The sequence below is a fragment of the Oryctolagus cuniculus genome, chromosome 19 (genome assembly GCF_964237555.1).
Source record: "Oryctolagus cuniculus chromosome 19, mOryCun1.1, whole genome shotgun sequence".
Classification (NCBI taxonomy): Eukaryota; Metazoa; Chordata; class Mammalia; order Lagomorpha; family Leporidae; genus Oryctolagus; species Oryctolagus cuniculus.
Genome location: NC_091450.1, coordinates 33,625,702 through 33,648,826, shown reverse-complemented (window position 1 = coordinate 33,648,826; position 23,125 = coordinate 33,625,702). Strand labels below are relative to the sequence as shown.

At 70.2% G+C, this 23,125-nt stretch overlaps 1 protein-coding gene across 2 annotated transcripts; it reads right to left on the bottom strand.

Moving 5' to 3' along the window:
* Positions 1-3: 3 nt before the first annotated feature.
* Positions 4-22,814, bottom strand: CLCN7 (chloride voltage-gated channel 7). Of its 2 annotated transcripts, NM_001082211.1 has the most exon segments (25): positions 7-946; positions 1,425-1,505; positions 1,574-1,750; positions 1,842-1,901; positions 2,064-2,193; positions 2,286-2,371; positions 2,720-2,847; positions 2,928-2,979; positions 5,713-5,882; positions 6,771-6,864; positions 7,589-7,727; positions 7,994-8,054; positions 8,619-8,673; positions 9,023-9,139; positions 9,280-9,344; positions 9,494-9,587; positions 9,980-10,063; positions 10,144-10,206; positions 10,832-10,912; positions 11,519-11,628; positions 11,804-11,936; positions 12,266-12,331; positions 12,484-12,555; positions 16,623-16,694; positions 22,537-22,814. In NM_001082211.1, coding segments are annotated over 25 exon segments (2,418 nt in total). In that variant the 5' UTR covers positions 22,678-22,814; the 3' UTR covers positions 7-859.
* Positions 22,815-23,125: the final 311 nt, after the last annotated feature.

Genomic DNA, 23,125 nt, shown 5'->3' with positions numbered 1-23,125 from the left:
CCGTGAATGTCAAGTCCGTTTTATTTGACCTGATATATCCAAAACATCACCATTGCAACACGCAACCAGTACAAAACGACCAAGGACGGGGATTGCACATGCGTTTTTGGTTCCGTCTGTGAGGTCCCGCGGGCTGTGTCTCGCACTGGGCTCTGTCCAGGCTGGACCCCGCCCAGGCGAGTGGCCGGGGCCCCAGTGAGGGCAGCCCCCTCTCGCAGGGCCCGCGGGGGCCCCACCCGACATGGCCTGGGTGCAGGAGCAGGGTCCAGGCGGGGGAGGGGAGGCAGTGCTGGTTGTCTCTGGCGGCTCCTCTGCTTCTCCCTGGGGAGGGCGCTGAGCCTCCACGGGGGCCTGCGCCACCTTGTGGCAGACACAGGCAGGACACAGAGGTGGCTTCCAGCGTCCCAGAGGGACTCTGGACTGGGCTCCCCGGCCCAGCAGGAAGCCGCCCCCTGCGCACAATGCCCACGTCCGAGGCTCAAGTGACAGTGGTGAGCTGGACCCGAGACCCCGGCCCGGGGTGCAGGCAGGGCTCCCTGGGGGGGCGCGCCCCAGGTGGGGCGAGGCACGGAGGTGACAGGTGCAGCCTGTCCGTCTCACACCGGCCCCTCCTGCTGGCTCCAGGGAGCACTCGGTCGGGAGCGGGGGGCTGCTGCAGGAGACCCCGAGGGCCCCGGCCCAGAGGAGCAAGGTGGAGGCACAGGGCAGGTGACGAGCCGGGGCGCGGCTGTGCTCACAGCTCTGCCCGACGCTCGCGTCCACCGCACCGGGAGCAAGGAGGCTTTGGCCCAGAGACCAGGGACCCCGGGAGGAGGCACAAAGGGGCCGGGGGAGCTGTGCCGAGGGCAGGGCCAGGGCCTCACGTCTGCGCCAGTGAGAGCTCCTCCAGGCCCCCCTTGCCCAGGCGGTACCTGGCCAGGTCCTTCCGGGTCACCAGCCCGACCACCTGCGGGAGCAACGCATGGCGTCAGCACCCACTCGCAGCGGGACCCTTGCCGCACTGGGGGCCAGCGTGGGGCGGGGGTCTCTGCCGCACTGGGGCCAGCGTGGGGCCGGGGTCTCTGCCGCACTGGGGCCAGCGTGGGCGGGGTCTCTGCCGCACTGGGGCAGCGTGGGGCCGGGGTCTCTGCCGCACTGGGCCAGCGTGGGGCGGGGTCCCTGCCGCACTGGGCCAGCGTGGGCGGGGTCTCTGCCGCACTGGGGCAGCGTGGGCGGGGTCTCTGCCGCACTGGGCCAGCGTGGGGCGGGGTCTCTGCCGCACTGGGGCAGCGTGGGCGGGGTCTCTGCCGCACTGGGGCCAGCGTGGGGCGGGGTCTCTGCCGCACTGGGGCAGCGTGGGCGGGGTCTCTGCCGCACTGAGGCAGCGTGGGCGGGGTCCCTGCTGCACTGGGGCAGCGTGGCGGGGTCCCTGCCGCACAGCTCACCTGGTTGCGGTTGTCCACCACCACCAAGTGCCGCAGGCCCAGCGCCCGGAACAGCTTGAACACGCGGGGCAGCGACGCCTCCTGCACGGAGCACCGGACGTCAGGGCGCCGCACCCCCCGCCAGGCCCGGCCGCCCACGCGCCAGGTACCTGCGGCACGGTGTAGGGCGAGGGGTTCATGAACTCCGACAGGTCCACGGTGCACTCGCGCTCGTCCTGCGACACGTGGATGGACTGGATGGGCGGGAAGCGCGGGTAGGCGTCCCGGAAGTCCTTGAGCCGCAGCCGCCGCGGCGCCAGGCCCACGCCGCAGCGCTCCACGAACACCTGCGGCAGAGGCCGTCAGAGCCGCCGGGGCCGCCCCTGCCCGCCCCCGCCCCGCCCGCCCCGCCCGCCCCGCCTGCCCGCCCCCTCGCACCTTGTGCTTCAGGAGGACGATGAGCTGGGAGCGCAGGACCAGGCCCTGGAGCCGCGCCGGCTGCGGGGAAGCAGGCCTGTGGCTGCTCGGCCGGGCGCCCGCAGGACCCCGACGGGCAGCCCTGACCCCGGCCCGCGCCGAGTCCCCCTCCTGTCACCCACAGCTGCCCCGCACAGCTGTGAGCGAAGGCGCCGGCGGGCGGCTCCCGGGGCGGGGCGGTACCTGGGAGTCCCCGGCGTCCTCCACCACGGGAAAGCCGTTGTGATTGGACGCCGTGTCGCTGAGGACGTCCACGATGACGCCCACCTTCTCCCTCCGCCTCAGACAGGTCACCGGGGTGCTCATCACCTCCCTGCCGGAGAGGAGAGCCCGGGAGGAGGCCGCGTGCCGCAGGGCCCGCGCTCCCGCGGTGGGCAGGCCCGTGGGCGGCGGCCGGGCGCCTACCTGGCGGTGAGCGAGTGCGAGGTGACGGGGGCCTCCCAGTGCAGGAAGGGCACGCTCTGCAGCTGGATGTGCATGTCGTACAGGCCCTGGGGGGGCAGAGCCACGCGCTGCCCGGGCCGCCCCGCCTGCCCGCCCGTCCCCCGCCCAGCCCCGCCCGCCGCCGCCCGCCCCGCCCCGCCCGCCCAGCCCGGCCCCGCCCGCCCAGCCCTGGCCCAGCCCCGCCCGGCCCAGCCCGGCCCCGCCCCGCCCGTCCCCCCCCAGCCCCGCCCCGCCCGCCCAGCCCCGCCCTGCCCCGCCCGCCCCGGCCCAGCCCCGCCCCGCCCGCCCAGCCCCGCCCGGCCCAGCCCGGCCCCGCCCCGCCCGACCCCCCCAGCCCCGCCCAGCCGCGCCCCGCCCCGCCTGCCCGCCCGCCCGCCGCCCCGGGCCCAGCGCACCTCGATGAAGACGTCGCCCACGATCTTGGCGGTCATGAGCACCAGCATGATGGGGAAGCCGTAGGTCACGTTGCTGGTGGCCTCCATCATGATCACCGTCAGGCTCAGCGTCATCCTCACGATGCCACCTGCGGGGCCGGGCGTCAGCCTCGGGGCCACGCAGGCACGGCCACGCGGGCACGGCCACGCGGGCAGAGCCTGGACTTACCAAGCTGAGCGGCGGCGCCCATGAGCGCGTACTTGCCAGGGTCGGCCCAGATCTGCGGGGACACGGAGGGGGCGTCGGAGCTCACACCCACACCCACAGCAGCGACCACCACGGCCCACACACACCAAGGTCCCCCACGGCACCCCGTGCCACGCAAGTCCTGGAGACGAGCCGGCGTGCTGCCGATGCCCCACGCCCCACGCGGAGGAGAGGCCGCGGGGCAGAAGTGCCCGCGCACCAGGGGCAGGCCCTCCGCCGAGGGAAGGTCATGTGACCTAATCACTGACTCCAGGGGCAGAGGGAGGCCGTGGGTGTGCACGCGTGTGCGCCCGTGCTATGGAGGTAGGGCTGGGGCTGACGGGCACAGGGATGCTTTGGGGGACGGAGAGAACATTCTGGAACATTCTAGATGGCAGTGGAGGCTGCTGTCACTGTGAATGTACAGAGCCACCAGGTGTTCAAGCGAGACCACCGAGGCCTGTGACCCGCATCTCAGCACAGACAGCAGAGGCGGGCTGGGAGCGGAGGAGGGGCCGGGCAGTGCGGACCACCTGCTGCGTCCCGGGGGAGGGGCCGGGCAGTGTGGACCACCTGCTGCGTCCCGGGGGAGGGGCCGGGCAGTGCGGACCACCTGCTGTGGCTCTTACAGCTTTTGGTCTTGTCTGAGCAACTGAGGTGGAGAAAGGAAAAACAAAACGAGGCCCCAGCCCCACGGGGGAGGGCAGAGGGGGACTGGGAGGCCCCAGCCCCACGGGGGAGGGCAGAGGGGGACTGGGAGGCCCCAGCCCCACGGGGGAGGGCAGAGGGGGACTGGGAGGCCCCAGCCCCACGGGGGAGGGCAGAGGGGGTCTGGGAGGCCCCAGCCCCACGGGGGAGGGCAGAGGGGGACTGGGAGGCCCCAGCCCCACGGGGGAGGGCAGAGGGGGACTGGGAGGCCCCAGCCCCACGGGGGAGGGCAGAGGGGGACTGGGAGGCCCCAGCCCCACGGGGGCCGGGCAGAGGGGGACTGGGAGGCCCCAGCCCCACGGGGGCCGGGCAGAGGGGGGACTGGGAGGCCCCAGCCCCACGGGGGCCGGGCAGAGGGGGGTCTGGGAGGCCCCAGCCCCACGGGGGCCGGGCAGAGGGGGGACAGGGAGGCCCCAGCCCCACGGGGGCCGGGCAGAGGGGGGACAGGGAGGCCCCAGCCCCACGGGGGCCGGGCAGAGGGGGGTCTGGGAGGCCCCAGCCCCACGGGGGAGGGCAGAGGGGGACTGGGAGGCCCCAGCCCCACGGGGGCCGGGCAGAGGGGGGACTGGGAGGCCCCAGCCCCACGGGGGCCGGGCAGAGGGGGGTCTGGGAGGCCCCAGCCCCACGGGGGCCGGGCAGAGGGGGGACAGGGAGGCCCCAGCCCCACGGGGGCCGGGCAGAGGGGGGTCTGGGAGGCCCCAGCCCCACGGGGGAGGGCAGAGGGGGGTCTGGGAGGCCCCAGCCCCACGGGGGCCGGGCAGAGGGGGGACTGGGAGGCCCCAGCCCCACGGGGGCCGGGCAGAGCGGGGACTGGGAGGCCCCAGCCCCACGGGGGCCGGGCAGAGCGGGGACTGGGAGGCCCCAGCCCCACGGGGGCCGGGCAGAGCGGCTCCCTGTAGTCACTTCCTGCTAAAAACTCAGAGTGGCTATGACGCAAACTAAAAATCTGCCATGGGGCCAGCACTGTGGCACAGCAGGTAACGCCCTGGCCTGAGGCGCCGGCGTCCCATATGGGCGCTGGTTCGAGACCCGCTGCTCCACTTCCTGCCCAGCTCCAGAGGACGGATGAGCCCTGAGCCCCTGCACCGCGTGGGAGACCGGGAAGGAGCTCCTGGCCCAGGCCCGGGCCCTGCAGCTGTGGCCATCGGGGAGTGAACCAGGGGGTGGGAGACCTCTGTCTCTCCCTCTCTGGAATTCTAACACTCAAGTAAATAAATATGTGATTTAAAAAAAAAAAAATTGAAGAGATGGGGCTGGCGCTATGGTGCAGTAGGTTAATCCTCTGCCTGCAGCGCCGACATCCCATAGTGCGCCAGTTCTAGTCCCGGCTGCTCCACTTCTGACCCAGCTCCCTGCGGGGCCTGGGAGAGCAGTGGAGGATGGCCCAGGTGCTTGGGCCCTGCACCCGTGGGGGAGACCCAGAAGAAGCTCTTGGCTCCTGGCTTTGGACTGGCCCAGCTCCGGCCGTTGAGGTCATTTGGGGAGTGAACCAGCAGAAGGAAGACCTCTCTCTCTGTCTCTGCCTCTCGCTGTCTGTGATTCTACCTCTCAAATAAATAAATAAATAACATAAAAAAATAAAATGAAGAAGGGAGAGGAAGAAAGGGAAGCATCACCACATTCTCAGAACGGCTCCGCGAGCCACGCCAGGCCCACCCTCCGTCCACGGCTCCGCGAGCCACGCCAGGCCCACCCTCCGTCCACGGCTCCGCGAGCCACGCCAAGCCCACCCTCCGTCCACGGCTCCGCGAGCCACGCCAGGCCCACCCTCCGTCCACGGCTCCGCGAGCCACGCCAGGCCCACCCTCCGTCCACGGCTCCGCGAGCCACGCCAGGCCCACCCTCCGTCCACGGCTCCGCGAGCCACGCCAAGCCCACCCTCCGTCCACGGCTCCGTGAGCCACGCCAAGCCCACCCTCCGTCCACGGCTCCGCGAGCCACGCCAAGCCCACCCTCCGTCCACGGCTCCGCGAGCCACGCCAGGCCCACCCTCCGTCCACGGCAAAGTGACAAGGCCTGAGCGTCCACCCAAGAGGTCCCAGGCTGGCGGCACACTCACCGCGGCCCCGGTGAGGTAGGACAAGGAGATGCCGAAGAGCCGGCCCCAGGCGGCCCCGATGAGCAGGGACGGGATGAAGACGCCAGCAGAGACCGTGAGCCCGTAGGTCCAGCAGGCCAGGAAGAAGTAGACCAGCGTGAAGAGGCCAAGGGTCAGGGGGTTGTAGGAGCCTGGGGGGACAGGGGCTGCTAGGCCCAGGCGCACGCAGGCCACACGGCCGTGCCCCGAGCCCCAGCCCCTGCAGCCCCAGAAGACAGAGGTGCAAGGCCTGGGAGGGGCTGTGGGGGGGGGCTGCTATGGGCGGCAGCTACCGGCACCCAAGGGATCCAGGAGGGTCACCACACCCACCAGGGCCCTGGGTGGGGGCACCTGGGCCTGCAAGTGGGCACCGGGCTCCCAGCGCCGCCCAGGCCTTCCTCACTGAAGCACCGGGAAACACCCACAGGCCTGCCCTCCACGCCTGGGCACGGTCGGGGGCCAGAGGTCAGGCCCTGTGGGTCAGAAGTTCAGCCCTCCTGGAGGCAAGGGACATGGAGATGCGGCCGCCTACGGCCACACCCAGCCACCAGGGCTCCCGAGGGAACCAGGGCCTCGGTGCCGCAGGACTGGGGCCCGTGGGCAGGAGGGCTGGCGGGGTGGTGACCGGGGGCAAGGTGGGCACGCGGTGCACACCAGGGACCAGGGAGGGGTGGTCCGTGGGGCGGGGTCACAGCTGCCAGCAACCACACTGAGCAACGCTCATCAGACACCGGGCCACGGACACATGCGTGACGCCTGGCGATGCCCAGGGCCGCAGGGGCCTTGCTCCCCGCACCGGGCAGGCGCTGCGCGGGCTGTGGGGTGCTCAGGGAGGCCGAGGGCCGCGGTCGGGGAGGTGACAGCACGGTCTGCATTTTTATCAAGAATGCGTGGCTGGGCGAGGCCGGGACATGGCCTCGGCGTGGGGTCACCAGCCACCCACGAGCAACCTCACCCAGGAGGTGGGGGACGGCCTGGTGCCGGCAGCTCCCAACCGCAGCGCCCGTTCCCCAGCGCACCCCACCGCGCTGCCCACGCACCTGGCGGGTCATGGAAGAGGCTGACCACGCTCTTCTCCGGGGTGTTGAAGAAGGCCGCGGCCATGGAGTTGTACTCGCCATCTGCACAGAAGAGCTGCGCGGTTGGGAGACAGGAAACACAGGCAGATGCGCCAGGGGCCGTGGACACAGACCTGCACTGCCGGCCCGGACAGCACCAGGTGAGGCCACACAGCAGGCCTGGCGAGCCTTGGATGCGGGGGCCGCTCAGCAGGCCCCTGGGCTGGACAGCTTGTCTATCCTGGGTGCGTGGGAGACAGCGGCCCAGAGCAGGGCTGAACCAGGGCCACGCAGCTGGTCACCCACGGCCTTTGCCACAGCCACCCCGGACCCACCGTCCAACATCGTCACCGCCCCCCGCCCCAGGATGCTGCCCCTAGCGCCCAGGGACAGACACGGGGCTGCCATGAGCACCGAGTGCCCTGTGTTCACGCCTCTCAGCAGGATGCAGCTCCAGGAGGAGCACGGGGAGACGCGGCCCAGCGCCACACCCAGGGCCACAGCACCGCGCCCAGGGCCACAGCGCCACACCCAGGGCCACAGCACCGCGCCCAGGGCCACAGCGCCACGCCCAGGGCCACAGCGCCGCGCCCAGGGCCACAGCGCCACACCCAGGGCCACAGCGCCGCGCCCAGGGCCACAGCGCCCGAGACGGGCTGAGCCCCCTGCAGACCGAGGTCGGGCTGAGCCGGACACGCTGGCGCTTTCTGTCCTCCGGCCCTGGGCGGCCCAGCGTGGCCCCTGACCAGCTGACTCCGCAGCCTGTCCCCCCAGCCCGCCCGCCCGGGCCCCCCGGCTACCTGGAGGGGGTAGGACATGGAGCTGCCGCGCAGGGGCTGGCAATCCCGGGACGAGTAGATGAGCACAAAGGCCACCGTGGCGGTGACGGCGGCCACCAGCATGGCCTCGAGCACCTGCAGGCAGGGCCGGTGGATGTACCTGCGGCCAAGAGCGGGGCTGCACTGGGCGCGAGGGGCGGAGCAGCCCCCGGGGCGAGGCAGTGTTCCTCAGAGCTCGGTTCCCGCGGTGGGAACTGGTGTGAGGACCGGGCGCCGGAGCAGAACGGCGGCGCGCTCTCCCAGAACCAAAGGCTGCCCAGGGGCCGCCGCAGCCCTCTAGCCTCCCGCGCGGCCCTGCCTGCGTGAGCCTTCCCCGACACCAGCGCCGCTGCACCCGGCACAGGCACACCAGGGGCTCCTCCTTACCTGATCCGAAACATCGTCAGCCAGTAATTCAAGGCGTTGAACACAGCTCCGAGCACGCCGCCTACGCCCAGAGAGGCTGGGGTCAGGGGCGGGGCCTGCCAAGAGGCTTCGTCGTCGTCGTCACACCGCACGGCTCCGCCTCCCTTCCAGAGCATGAGACCGCAGGCCAACAACGCCCCAACCACACTTGCGGAGGGTGATGGCATCAGAGACCCCAGGCCAACAACGCCCCAACCACACTTGCGGAGGGTGACGGCATCAGAGACCCCAGGCCAACAACGCCCCAACCACACTTGTGGAGGGTGATGGAGGCACAAGCGGAAGACTCCACACGCGGCCTCGGGCGGCAGGTGCCCATCAAACCAGAGCCGAGAATACCCAGCACGGCCGCCTGCGGGCCGCGCATGGCAGCACGTGGGAGACACAGGGACTCTGCACGCCCAAATCTCCAGGGTGCCTGAGCCAGAAAAGCCCCGAACTCAACGCTGGGGCAGAGAGGAAGGTGGCCCTGGGGGAGAGGCGGGCGGCGGAGGCTTTGGTTCTTCCTGCAGGCCGGCCGCTGCCTGTGGGGACCTGGGAAGCCGCAGGCAGGGAGGCCACGGTCCAGACCCTGGGAGGCCCTTACCCACAACGCCCATGGCGATGAAGACGGGGATCTCGTGGATGGTGTAGGCCATTTTCTACAGAGGGAAGCAGCAAAGATGAGCGGGAGGGCCCACGGCCCGGGACCCCCACGCCCACAGGACGGTGGCTTTCCCAGCCAGGGCGGAGCCCACGCGAGCCAGTGACTGCAGCACACGGCCCCTGAGCCCAGATGCTGGCCGGAACCCACTCATCCCCAGAGACAGGCTGTGCTTGGGACCCTCTACCCCGGCACTCAGCACCGGGCCGTGTGGCAGCCACGTGACAAGCTGGGCCCTGCGGGGGGGGGGGGGGGCTTGTACACCCACAGGCAGGAGCTTGAACTGCGCAGACCCCCCCTCCCCCCACGGGCTCCGGCATGGCCGGGCCGGGCGGGGCCGGGCCTACCTCCGAGTCAAATCTCCCGAAGTTGATGAGGCCGGGGCTGGACAGGTCCCACATGTTCCCGTGGTAGATGCTCAGCACGAAGTTCAGGGTGAACGTGGAGATCATGGACGCAAAGAACTGCGGCAGAGACGGCGGTGCCTGAGCCCCGCCCCCCGCGGCCGCAGGGCACTGGGGAGGGGGCTGGGCCGGGGGTGCCGCAGTCAGGGGTGGGGGCAGTGGGACGCAGGGCGCCACGCAGGAGTGGCTGTGGCACTCACAATCCTCCAGGTCAGGAACTGGTTCCAGAAGGAGGCGCCCTCCTCCAGGCTGAACAGGACCCCACCTGGGAGGCGGGCGCAGGCCTGAAGCAGCACGCAGGCCTGGGGCACCCGTGCCACTGCTGCCTCCCACACCCAGCGGACTGTGGCCTCCCGGCCTGCTCAGCCACAGGCTCCCAAGGGAGAAGCCCAGGCCGGGCAGGGCCTTCCTCACCCACGGGGGCTCCAAAGGCGGCAGACACCCCGGCCGCGGCGCCAGCCGAGACAAAGTCTCTCTTCTCAGTGTCTCTGCGGAAGTACTCAAAGATCTGAAACGGGACAGGCAGAGGGTGGCCGTGGGCCTCGGGCACGCCGAGCCACAGAGGGCCCACGTGACGTGGGCTCAGCACGGGCAGGAGAGGCTACCAAGGGGCCTAAAGAACACCCGACGTGGTCCACTGAAAACCCCGTCTCTAACCCCAGGCAGGAGACCCCGGCACTGGCGACACCGAGGAGACCGGGCCGTCCCAGGGCAGTGGCATGGCTAAGGCACCGCTGAACGCCCCCAGTGCTCCGTGTCCAGCCAGAGGTGCACCTTCCCGGGAGAGGCTGCTCAGAGCTCCTGACCACGCCCACAGGCAGAGACCCCACCTGGACACGGTGGAGAATGATCGTGCAGAGGCCACGGGGTCAAGGTCAGGGCGGGCGCGGGGGCACTCACCTTGAAATCTCGCTTCAGCGAGGTCGACCTCCCCTGGGAGATGCCGGCAGCGATCACAGACCCCGAGTGGATCATCGGCCCTTCCTGGGGGCAGAGGCCGGGTGCTCAGACGCCACGCCCGGCCACGGCCGCCCTCCCAGGCCCAGGGTGGTTCCCACAGTTACCTTGCCCACGGCCAGTCCACCGACCACGGACAGGATGACCCCGGACACCTTGATGACCAGGGTCTGGAAAGCAAGGGCAGCGTCGGGCGAGTGGGGCGACGTCCACTGTGTGCACAGCGCGGCCCCTGCCCCCACGGCAGCCCAGGGCTGGTGCCCACCGTGCCCTCGATCTCCCACCTGGCCCAGCAGACAAGGGCAGGGGCCTCTCTCCCCAGCGCTGAGCCCAGGCTCGCCAGCCCTCCCAGGCGACAGGGGGAGCCCTCTGCCCCGGCCATGCCCAGCAGCCCCCCGCTGACCCTGTCCTGCTGCCAGGGGCCCCTGTGGTTGCCAGCTGACCTCTCCCTGCCCCCCAGGGGCCCCCACGGCCCTGCCCACCGCCAGGCCCAGGGACGCTGGCGGTGCAGATGGAACCGGCCCTGGGAGGAAGGGTGGCCAGGACATCACAGACAACGCTAAAAGCGGTGAGAGGGACAGGACACTGAAAACCAGACACAGCTCACCGCAGGACACCGCCTGGGCAGAGCCTTGGCCGTGGGGCTGCGAGGACCAAGCTCACCCACACCCACGGCTCCACGGCACGGCGCGTGCGTGCTACTCACAGGACACCGAGCCCCGCGTGCACCCTGTCAGCAGCAGGCACTGCCTGGGTGGGGCTGGACCTGCCTGGGGTCCGCAGGGCCCTCCTCACCTTGAGCCGCACCACGTGTGGGATCTTCACCCCATTGAGGAAACACTTGATCTGGGGGATCCCGCTGCCAGCAGCCACGGGCTAAAAGGGGGAGGGAGCACAGCTGACCCGGGGGGCCAGGCCGGGGAGCCACAGGGGGCCTGGGGAGCCGGGAAGAGGCTTTGTGTCACGATGTAGTCATTTCCTCCTCCCCACCCCAGACATGGAGGGACCTGTGGACCGGGAGGTGCTGACGGGGGAGAGCCAGAGGTCCCCGTGCACCCCCGGGTGGGCAGCAGAGGGCAGTGCCAGGCAGGAACCAGGGCTTGCTGCCCAGAGGCCAGCACTGTGCACCCGCAGAAGGCTCCAGATGCTGCCCCTTCTTTCTCCCACCCTCCCGGGGGCCTTGGCACAGGCTGTGTGTGTGTGTGTGTGTGTGTGTGTGTCATGCTGCACGGGAGCCTGGGTGCGGGCGGGGAGCCAGCACGGGGGGAGGGAGTGCAGGGCCAGGAGTGTGCGGTGGGGCCACAGGATGGTCTCGTGTCACTGGGCGGTCTCGGGTCTGTGCCACATGGCTCTACCGATTGCCATGCGATTCTCGCTGGCACAGGTGTCCACGCTCCCCAGGCAGTGGGGCAGTGGGCGTGGCTGAGCTGGCGGGGTCCCCACCCAGTCGCCGAGGTGCCCCAGGGCCTCCCAAAGCCGCACCTCTATGAAGGCCACGATCACGGAGCCCACGAGCACGAAGGCGGCGTTGAGTGTGGCCCACAGCAGGAGGGAGAAGGACAGCCCGCCCTTCTCCGTGAACTTGTCGATGTCTGCGGCTCGTCAAGGAGGGCTGGGGCTTCCACATCGGCCCCTCCTTCCCCACTCCTGGGGCCACAGAGCTGACGGGCTGTGTTACGGACGCCCCCGGCCCACCGTCCACCCCCTGCCACCCTCAACCGTGGCTGGGACAATCCCCCTGCCCGGCCAGAGCAGACCAAAGGATACTGTCCTTGATGACCCTGTACTTGAGGCCGGCCAAGTTCTCCACCACGACGTCGATGAAGCAGGCCACCAGGCCAGTGAGGGTGCCGATGAGGGCGCAGATGACCCAGCGCTTGATCTCCACCGTCCGGAAGGCCTGGGGGAGGGCACGCAGGGCTGGCTGTGTGGCCGCTCCCACAAGGGGCAGCTGGGCCTGGGCCACCTGGAGGCTCCTGGGATTCCAGCCAAGGCTGGGAGGGGGACTTCCCACAGCCCACGCTCAGCTGGTGATCTGGGCACCACACCTGTCAGTCAGAACAGCCTGCCCCGACACGCTCTCCCACGGAGCCTGGCAGCAGGGTCGCGTGTCACACACCCCAGGGCTCCCACAAACACCAGGAGAGCAGAGGGGGCTCAGGACACGGAGGCCGGGGAGAGGGGAGGCGGGTGGAGCAGGTGCAGTGCCCGGGCGCCCGGCCTGCTCACCGTGTGGTTGATCCGCCGCTCCTCCTCCAGGAACAGCTGGTTCTCACTGTTGTCGTAGTCCAGGCTCTGCAGACCAGACGGTAGGCAAGGTGGCTCACCCGCCACGCCCACGCCACGCCCACGCCACACCCATGCCCACGCTGGGGAGTGCAGGCCAGAGGCTGGGGGACAGGGCACAGGGCAGAGCAGAGGAACGGGGAGGGGGAGGCAGCCCCCACCTCATACTTGAGGGACAGCAGCTTCTCGTTGTGTGGGATCTCCTTGGGGAAGGGGTGGGGAGGGTCCATTTCCTGTGGAAGGAGAAGGCAGACACGCAGGAGAGTGAGGCAGAGAGAAGCAGAGGGAACGCAACACGACCCTGAGCCAAGGGCAGCCCGGAAAACCAAACCCGAGCCACCCCACCAGGGCCCACACTCTGCAGTCCTGAGCCAGACGGGGGGCCGGGGCTGAGCCACCCCACCAGGGCCCACACTCTGCAGTCCTGAGCCAGACGGGGGGCCGGGGCCGAGCCACCCCACCAGGGCCCACACTCTGCAGTCCCGAGCCAGACGGGGGGCCGGGGCCGAGCCACCCCACCATGGCCCACACTCTGCAGTCCCGAGCCAGACGGGGGGCCGGGGCCGAGCCACTCCCACCACCAGTCCACACTCTGCAGTCCCGAGCCAGACGGGGGGCCGGGGCCGAGCCACCCCACCAGTCCACACTCTGCAGTCCCGAGCCAGACGGGGGGCCGGGGCCGAGCCACCCCACCAGGGCCCACACTCTGCAGTCCTGAGCCAGACGGGGGGCCGGGGCCGAGCCACCCCCACCACCAGGGCCCACACTCTGCAGTCCCGAGCCAGACGGGGGGCCGGGGCCGAGCCACCCCACCAGTCCACACTCTGCAGTCCTGAGCCAGACGGGGGGCCGGGGCCGAGCCACCCCCACCAGTCCACACTCTGCAGTCCCGAGCCAGACGGGGGGCCGGGGCCGAGCCACCCCCACCAGTCCACACTCTGCAGTCCCGAGCCAGACGGGGGGCCGGGGCCGAGCCACCCCCACCAGTCCACACTCTGCAGTCCCGAGCCAGACGGGGGGCCGGGGCCGAGCCACCCCACCAGTCCACACTCTGCAGTCCTGAGCCAGACGGGGGGCCGGGGCCGAGCCACCCCACCAGTCCACACTCTGCAGTCCTGAGCCAGACGGGGGGCCGGGGCCGAGCCACCCCCACCACCAGGGCCCACACTCTGCAGTCCCGAGCCAGACGGGGGGCCGGGGCCGAACCACCCCCACCACCAGGGCCCACACTCTGCAGTCCCGAGCCAGACGGGGGGCCGGGGCCGAGCCACCCCCACCAGTCCACACTCTGCAGTCCTGAGCCAGACGGGGGGCCGGGGCCGAGCCACCCCCACCACCAGGGCCCACACTCTGCAGTCCCGAGCCAGACGGGGGGCCGGGGCCGAGCCACCCCCACCACCAGCCCACACTCTGCAGTCCTGAGCCAGACGGGGGGCCGGGGCCGAGCCACCCCACCAGGGCCCACACTCTGCAGTCCTGAGCCAGACGGGGGGCCGGGGCCGAGCCACCCCACCAGGGCCCACACTCTGCAGTCCTGAGCCAGACGGGGGGCCGGGGCCGAGCCACCCCACCAGGGCCCACACTCTGCAGTCCCGAGCCAGACGGGGGGGGCGGGGCCGAGCCACCCCCACCACCAGCCCACACACTGCAGTCCTGAGCCAGACGGGGGGCCGGGGCCGAGCCACCCCCACCACCAGTCCACACACTGTAGTCCTGAGCCAGACGGGGGGCCGGGGCCGAGCCACCCCACCAGGGCCCACACTCTGCAGTCCTGAGCCAGACGGGGGGCCGGGGCCGAGCCACCCCACCAGGGCCCACACTCTGCAGTCCTGAGCCAGACGGGGGGCCGGGGCCTAGCCACCCCCACCACCAGGGCCCACACTCTGCAGTCCCGAGCCAGACGGGGGGCCGGGGCCGAGCCACCCCACCACCAGCCCACACACTGCAGTCCTGAGCCAGACGGGGGGCCGGGGCCGAGCCACCCCCACCACCAGGGCCCACACTCTGCAGTCCTGAGCCAGACGGGGGGCCGGGGCCGAGCCACCCCACCAGGGCCCACACTCTGCAGTCCTGAGCCGGATGGGGGGCCGGGGCCGAGCCACCCCACCAGGGCCCACACTCTGCAGTCCCGAGCCAGACGGGGGGCCGGGGCCGAGCCACCCCCACCACCAGTCCACACACTGTAGTCCTGAGCCAGACGAGGGGCCGGGGCCGAGCCACCCCCACCACCAGTCCACACACTGTAGTCCTGAGCCAGACGAGGGGCCGGGGCCGAGCCACCCCCACCAGGGCCCACACTCTGCAGTCCTGAGCCAGATGGGGGGCCGGGGCCGAGCCACCCCACCAGGGCCCACACTCTGCAGTCCTGAGCCAGACGGGGGGCCGGGGCCGAGCCACCCCCACCACCAGTCCACACTCTGCAGTCCTGAGCCGGATGGGGGGCCGGGGCCGAGCCACCCCACCAGGGCCCACACTCTGCAGTCCTGAGCCGGATGAAGGGCTGGGGCCGAGCCACCCCCACCACCAGTCCACACTCTGCAGTCCTGAGCCGGATGGGGGGCCGGGGCCGAGCCACCCCACCTGGGCCCCCACCCAGCTCCACAGCCACGTCACCAGGTGCGCTACGCCTTCTCCACAGAGCGGAGGACACGACCAAGACACACGCAGGGGCCGACAAGATCCAACACCTCTTCACAGTGCACACACGCGCAGGCCTTCCTCAAGGGCGTCCACAGCAAGCCCACAGCACGCAGGCACCCTGAGGGTCAAGGCAAGCCCAGCACTGGACACTGAAGCCTCCAACTCTAGGAGGAACGGAGACTTGATCACGGGAAACACCTCGGTTCACAGCGCGGGCGTTCCCCCCCAGCGCGCTCCAGCTCAGCTCTGCAGCGCAGACGTCGACAAGGACCCCAACAGCCCAGGCGAGGAGAGCGCGCACCGCGCGGCAGCCCTGGCCCTGCCGCCTCCCCGGCACGGGCTGGGTTCGAGCCCGCCAAGGGTGCGCAGGTGAACCCCGACGCTCGCAGCCCAGGGCTTCTCCACAGTGGTGGGGGACAATGCGACAAGAGAAGAGCAGTCTTTCTGATAGTGGCATTGGTGAAACCAGACAGCCACACCCGGAATTCATGCAAATGGATCAAACACTAAGCCTACACAATTTAGAAGAAAATGGGGGGGGCGGGGGCTGGCACTGTGGCATAGAAGGTTAAGCCGCTACCTGCTGTGCCAGGATCCCACAGGGGTGCTGGTTCGAGTCCTCACTGCTCCACTCCTGATCCAAGTCCCTGCTGACAGCCTGGGAAGTGCTTGGGCCCGGCACCCACAAGGGAGACCTGGAAGAAGCTCCTGGCTCCTGGCTTCAGCCTGGCCCAGCCCAAGCTGATGCAGCCATTTGGGGGGAGAACCAGCAGATGGAAGACCTCTCTCCCTCTCTCTGTGTCTCTTTCTCCTCCTCTCTCTGTGTCTCTGCCTTTCACATAAGCAAGCTTAAAGAAGCAGCAGCGGCTGGCACGCGGTGCAGCTCTGGCCATTGCAGCCACCTGGGGAGTGAACCAGCGGATGGACAACCTCTCTCTCTGTCTCTACCTCTCTCTGTAACTCTGTCTTTCAAATAAATAAAACAAACTTTTTAAAAAAGAAAAAGACGCAACAGAACAGGACCCACAAGATCAGGCCCCTCCTGGCCTGACCACACATCCACCTTGGACAAAAGGCAGGTCCTGGACCCTGAGCGCGAAGGACTCCGCCTGCCTCGTTAGTGGCTGTGCCACTGGCACAGGCCCAGAATGGGCACGACCTTCCTGGGGTGGGGGAGCAGCCCCGCTTGTGCACACCCAACGCGGGGCACACCACTGCGCCGGGGGCGGAGCCAGGGAGGCCACGCCCACTGGGAACCAATGCTGGCTTCCTGTTCAGAGAACCTCAGCTACAGCGCCATGCGCACAGACCACAGCGGAAAGACAAACTGGACCTTGTCCGCTTCAAACCTTTTGTGCGTCCAAGAACGTCTTCAGGAAAATGAAAAGACCCACCAAACAGGGAGAGTCTACACCCTGCGCCCAGCACACGGGGAACTCCTGCACCCCGCCTCGAACCCGACCCAGCCGGAACAGCTCCCGGCGCCGAACCGCCTCCTCCCAGGGCGGGCGCGCGGCTGGGGCCGGAGAGAAACCGTCCGGTTTCTCTCCGGGGTTTCCAGGGGTCAGGGACACCCCGCCCCTTTACTCCCCAAGGCTGCGCCCCGCCCCGCCCTGGGCTCCGTCTGCGGGGCCACCGCCCGGCCGAGGCCACCGCTCACCGGGTCCAGAAGCTCTTCGTCCAGCTCCACGCTGCTCATCTGTCCAACCCGGAACACGGCAGGGCGAGGCGGCTGCAGGCGGAGAGAGCTCGTGAGCACGGGCAGTGGCAGCGCTGACCTCGTGCTGGGAGCAGGCACCGGCGCAGGGCCAGGGCTGCTCCAGTCACCCCAGGGTCCCGGTGGGGGACCCCACACCCCTCCCCCATCAAGTTCCGGATGAGACAGACCCTGCCAGCACCAGGACGAGGGGCTGGAGACCACCCCCGCGGCCGCCTCTCGGTCAGGGATTGTGCCTTGACTCTCGTCTGAAGCAGGGAGCCCGGGCCCCGCTCGCCCTCCCCGACGTCAGCGCGTTCCTGGACGTCAGCGCGTTCCTGGATGTCGGCAAACGTCGTGGGGAGGGGGGAGGGCAACCGGGGCAAGTGCCTGGGCCGAGCAGAGCCACCGCGGGGGCACCCTGCACTCGCGTGACTAGCAGTGGGCCCAGCAGAGAAGAGGCGGCAGGAGTCGGGGCACTCAGCGACAGCACTGTCAGCAGGAGTTGGGGGCCTGAGCGCTCCCTGCAGGCAGGCAGGGTTCCCGATGACACAAGTGAGGCCCAGTCAGCCAGGGTGGGGCAGGACCTGGCCAGCCAGGGGTGGGAGGGGTCTGCCTCCGGAACACATGGTCCCTGAACTGCTTCTAGAACTTGACCTTCCCAGCCCAGCACGCTGGACCCCAGGGAGCCCAGGTGGCCAGGCCTCCCCTGCGGGGCTTTGGCCCTGGTCCCCAGCTGTGAGCTCTCTTTCTCCGGGTGTCCCATCATCCCAGGACAGAAACCACTGTGGACCCCAGACCGGGCAGCTCTGGCCCTCACAGACACGTGGTCAGAGGGGGTCTGGGTGGGGTGTCCCAGGACGCCTTCTAGAAGCCAGCCCCGCCCCCGCCAGGAGCAGAGAGCAGACAGACTCACAGGCACCTGCCAGGCACAGGGCCTCACCTGCCCCGCCTCGGACCTTCAGCAGGAGAGACGCCAAGGATCGGGCAGGAGGCCAGGCTCGGGGACGAGGTGTGAGGGTGCCGCAGGGACCCGGCTGAACGCGCCCTCGTGCACAGAGGTGTGCGCCCCTCACCCCTCTTACAGCCGCATGCGGGAGGTGCCCGCTGGCCACACCCCAAGGCTCCATTTGGTTAACGCCCCTCTGCAATGCAGGGTAGCAGGCAGGACGAGAAGCGGCTCGGGGAGCTCTCCTAGGCCACGTCCACCCGTCTGTGTACCGCGTGTGCCTGCTCCTACCCGGTGGGCGGAGGGGGCATCGGCAGGCCCGGGTCTGTCACCGGAGAGGGCCCCAGCGGCTGGTCTGGCGCGGCGGCTCCTGAGCTCCAGGCCGCGGCCCACGGGTCAGGCCACCGCCTATCGCCGGCAGCCCACACTGGAGCACCGGTTTAAGCCCCGGCGGCTCCGCTCCCGAGCCAGCTCCCTGCTGATGCACCTGGGCAAGCAGCTGAGGACGGCCCGAGTCCCTGGGCTCCCCCCACGCGGGAGACACAGGCTCCTGGTTCGGCCCGGCCGCCTGTGGAGTGAACCAGCGGGTGGAAGATCTCCCTCTCCCTGTAACACTGCCTTTCAAATAAGTGAAACAATATATATTTTTTGACAGGCAAAGTTAGACAATGAGAGAGAGAGAGACAGAGAGAAAGGTCTTCCTTTTTTCTCCCTTTTTTTCCCGTTGGTTCACCCCCCAGGTGGCCGCCACGGCCGGGGCACTGCACTGATCTGAAGCCTGATCATGGCGCCTGAAACAATAAATCTTTAAGTCAGTACCTGGCTGGCACCGCGGCTCACTAGGCTAATTCTCCGCCTTGTGGCGCCGGCACACCGGGTTCTAGTCTCAGTCGGGGCGCCAGATTCTGTCCCGGTTGCCCCTCTTCCAGGCCAGCTCTCTGCTGTGGCCCGGGAGTGCAGTGGAGGATGGCCCAAGTGCTTGGGCCCTGCACCCCATGGGAGACCAGGAGAAGCACCTGGCTCCTGCCATCGGATCAGCGCGGTGTACCGGCTGCAGCGCGCTGGCCGCGGCGGCCATTGGAGGGTGAACCAACGGCAAAGGAAGACCTTTCTCTCTCTCTCTCTCTCTCTCTCTCACTGTCCACTCTGCCTGTCAAAAAAAAAAATCAAAAAAAAAAAGTCAGTACCTAAGTGGAGTGGAGCTCAGCGGCAAGGAGGCCCCGGGGACGCGGCCTGGCTTCCTGTGCAGTGCCGATCGGCCCTGCAGATGCAGCACGGAGCCACCGCCAGGCCTCTGGGTCACACAGGCTGCTCCACAGGGAAGCGACCTCGGCTCTCAACAAGCCCACCTGGCTCTTCTGAGGGGGCGCGCCTGCAGGGCCCCCACCACGGTCACGCCAGGAGGAAGGGGCGGGCGGACGAGCCGCACTCCCTGGCCCCGCGTGGCAGGATGAGCAGAGAAGCCGCTGCCAGCAACAGCTGGGCCACCGGGACAGGAAGCGGACGCAGGGCATCGGTCACGCCTGCGTCAGCCGAACCAGGCGGACACAGCGACAGTGCAGACACTGCAGGGACACAGGAACGACTCCTCCGGGGGTCTGAAGCCAGGAGCGGAGGGCCTGGCGTGAACAGGGCCCCTGCGGCACTGGCGAGGGCCTGGCCTCCCGGGGCTGCAGTGACCCTGTGCCACACCGGGCGGACTGAAACAACAGAGTTCCCGTTCCCCGGCCCTCTGTGGCTAGAAGCCCGAGGCCTGGGCGTGGGCCGGGCCACGCGCCTCCCGCCCTCCAGCTCCCAGGCTCCCTCGGTTCCGCCTGCCCTCACCCAGGTGAGCTCGCCTGCGTCCCAGCAGAGACCCCAGGGTCGGGACGCTGACACCACGGCAGCTCACCTGCTCCTCCCTCAGCCGTGACGGGCACACCCCCAGACCCCCCTCCCGGCACGATCCTGCCGGCCATGGCGCTGGCACAGGAAGGACACCCTGGCCGAGTGTGACCAGCACCCCGAGGCCGGTCGCTTCCTCAGGGCGTGCTCCACAGGCCCCGGGCAGCCAGGCAGTCGGGCACAGGACGACGCAGTGGGCCGCCGCGCAGAGCTGAGGGAGACGCAGCCTGGCCTGGGTGGGACGGGCAGCAGGCCGGCCAGTGGCTTTATCCCCAGATCTCCCATGGGCTGGTTCACTCCCCAAAGTCCACAACAGCCCCGTGAGGTGGACTGGGCCGGGTGGAAGCCAGGAGCCAGGAGCTCCATCCAGGTCTCCCATGTGCAGGGCAGGGGCCCAGTACCTGAGCCACCACCCGCGGCCTCCCAGAGTGGGCACCAGCAGGCGGCTGCGCACGGCGGCGGGGCTGGGAGGGCGCCCACAGCCCGATATGGGAGGCGAGTGGCTCCTTTATCCCACTTGTGCCGACAGACAAGCAACAGGCTAACACCACCCCATGGCTCCCCGTGGGACTCCAGAGCTCTGCCTGGGCCATCTCTGCAGCTTCGCTGACCACAGAGAGGCACAGGGGCCTGGACGGGTCTGGGCACGGGCAGCACTGCTCACAGGCTCCGGCGAGACGAGACGTGGAGGGTGGGCGGAGGCCCGACCACAAATGCAAAAGCCCGAGCACCCGGCCACAGCCTCGGCCCGGGGGCGGGGACAGGCGGGCCTCCCCCAGGGCCTTCAGGAAGCGGCTTTGGCCACAGAAAAGCCCCTTCACGGTCTTTCTTCCTTAAATGCGACTTAGTTACAGACTTGCTCCACACAAGGCTGATGCACAGGCCGTTTGTCTCAAGGACCCCAGCCATGCCCTGCACCTCCAGGCAGGGCTGGGGGGCTGGGGGGCTTCAGAGGAGGAGGTGTGAGCCCACCGGCAGGGCACAGCCCCCAGGTCTGGGGCGGTGCTGCAGCAGCTCAAGATGGAGCCACTGGGGGGCGCTGCGAGGGGGGGAACACGGGACCTGTGCACACCAGGCGACCTTGAGTCCACTTCCCCCTGCCCAACACATGACCGTGACTGCTGGCTGACCTCACGCTCTCCCCTACCCGGCGCCAGACAGGCAGCGAGTGACCTGCGTGGTCACTCAGGCGCCCACGCTCGGCAAGCTGGGAGCGGCCTGGGGCCCACGCTGCCCCGCTGGCGCCCACCAGGCCGGCGTGCCCATGCCACGGGGCAACTCTGTAGCTCCTGCGGTGAAGCCTGGGGGCCAGGAGGCAGCCAGGCAGGAGCCCTCGCTCGGCTCACCGCAGCCGGCACACGCGCAAGGCGCCTGTCAGCGGGGCTGTGTTCCGGTTCGAACTGGCGCTCCAGAAAGCAGCTGACCACTGGGCGCCCCTGCGCTCTGCCCAGCCCCTCCCCCACGGGGCTGCGGCAGCACCGTGTCCCACCCTGGGGCGTAGTTCCGGTCCCAGCTCTGCTCCCTAGGTGCCCGGGAAGGCAGAGAGGGCAGCCCGAGGGCTTGGGGCCCGGCACCCACGTGGCAGGGCAGGACGGAGCCTGGCCCAGCCCTGGCTGCTTGGCCGTGTGGGGGGGGGGGTGAACCAGCGGATGGAAGATCTTTCTGTCTCTCCCTCCCCTGCAGTCACTGTGCCTCTCAGATAATAAACAGGTGGCCGTCAGCTGCCGGCGCAGTCAGCGGCGAATGGCAGGCGCCGGCGGTGAGTCACCTGCCTGCTGCCGTTTCTGACGCGGCCGGGAACGACCGGCACCAAGAGCCTCGTGACGGCCGCGGGGGTGCTGCCGGAGCCGCCGCTAAGCCAGCTTTTCTCTCGATGCGGGAAGGGAGGCACAGGCGCGCCCAGGCCTGACAGGTCTCCCTCCAGGACCGCTGGGGGCTGCAAGATGACAAAGCGAAAGGCAGCCCCTGTGCCCAGCAGGCCCACCTGCCCGCCCCACGGTGCACCCCAACTACGGCAGGACCTCCCTGCCGTGGGGCTCACGCCCCCCACCATGGGGGGAGCCGCTCCACGCACCTGCGCGTCCTCAGGAAAGCTGCGGGGCGCTGGCCAGACAGCAGGTGCACAGTGCCCTTACCGCGATGGCCAGCCGGCTGAGCGCCTGCACTCAGCACCAACACCCAGCTAGCAATGGGCTCCAGGGGAGAGTCAACAGGTCTCCCCCCCACACAAGCCCCCTGTGAATCCACAGAACCCAGGCAGCTCCCCCGCTCCCGGCCGGTCCTCACAGCCAAGTCCCTCCTATCTGCTTTCTTTTCAGAGAAAAGAAACAGAAACTCGGCAGGGAGGAAGCCACCGCCCACAGCCCATCCACTTCCAAGGGGGTCACTTCAGGTCACCCCGCAGGACACAGGCCCGCTTCACTCCTCCGGGCGGCCCCCAGGCACGGGAACGTCCCGATCTTCAAACCCGGCGAAGCAGAGGAAGACCCACGGCCAGGAGGTAAATGCCCCTGTCATCGCCCCACCCGACGGCAGGTGCACCAGCGGCGCCCCCACGGCAGTGAGGCCGCCCGAGCCCACCCTGGCCGCGCAGAGGACTGACAGGCGGAGCCCCGGCCTCGCCCGCCCCCAGCGAGCTGCCACCGCCACCGCGACCGTCCTCCGGGGTCCCAGACAAGGAAGGAGGCCACACGCGGTCTCACCATTTTCAGGGCCCGCACTGGGGCAGAAGTGCGCGACAGCTCCTGGAGGGGCGCCGGACTCGGAGCCGCCCCCACCCCCGGCCGTCCCCGCGCCCCGTCCCCGCGCCCCTCGTCCTCCGCGGGCCGCCCCGCGCCCCTCGTCCTCCTCCGGCCGCCCACCGCCCCCCGGCCGTCCCCGCGCCCCGTCCCCGCGCCCCTCGTCCTCCTCCGGCCGCCGCCCCCGGGCCGCCCCGCGCCCCTCGTCCTCCTCCGGCCGCCCCGCGCCCCTCGTCCTCCTCCGGCCGCCCACCGCCCCCGGGCCGCCCCGCGCCCCTCGTCCTCCGCGGGCCCGCCACGGCCTCACCTGGCGCGCGGCAGCCGGCCCGGCCCCGTTCAGCAGCGGCGTCCCCTCGCCGGCCCGCGCCGTCCTCCGCAGCAGCGGCGCCGCCTCCTCGTCGTCCCGGTCGCGGCCGGACCACGACACCTTCTTGGAGACGTTGGCCATGGCCAGCCCGCGGGATGACTCCGGCCGGGCAGATCCCTGGGCCCCGGGCTTGTCCTCGTGACCCGGCGCCGGCAGCCACGTGACCAGAGAGGGAAGCGAGATCACGTGACCCCGCTGCCGGCTCGTGGTGAGCGACGGCGGCCGCCGAGGGCCAGGCCGCGCGGGGTCGTCTGGGATCCCGGGAGCTCCGCGAGCCTCACGCGTCTGCCGAGCGCCCCGGAGCCCGGCTCCCCGCACGCGCGGTGCGGGGGCTCTTCCTGGCGGTGGATGCCGCCCGGGCCCGCGGAGGCGCGGGTGGAGCCCGGCTGCACCGAGCTGGTTCGGGCGCGGCCGGAGAGGGGGCACTCGGGGTCACCCTGCAGCCCACCCTGGCAGCCCCGTGTGCGCGGCGCCCGGTGCAGGGCCCTGGGAGTGCATCTGCCCTGGCAGCTGATGGGCCACCTGGGAG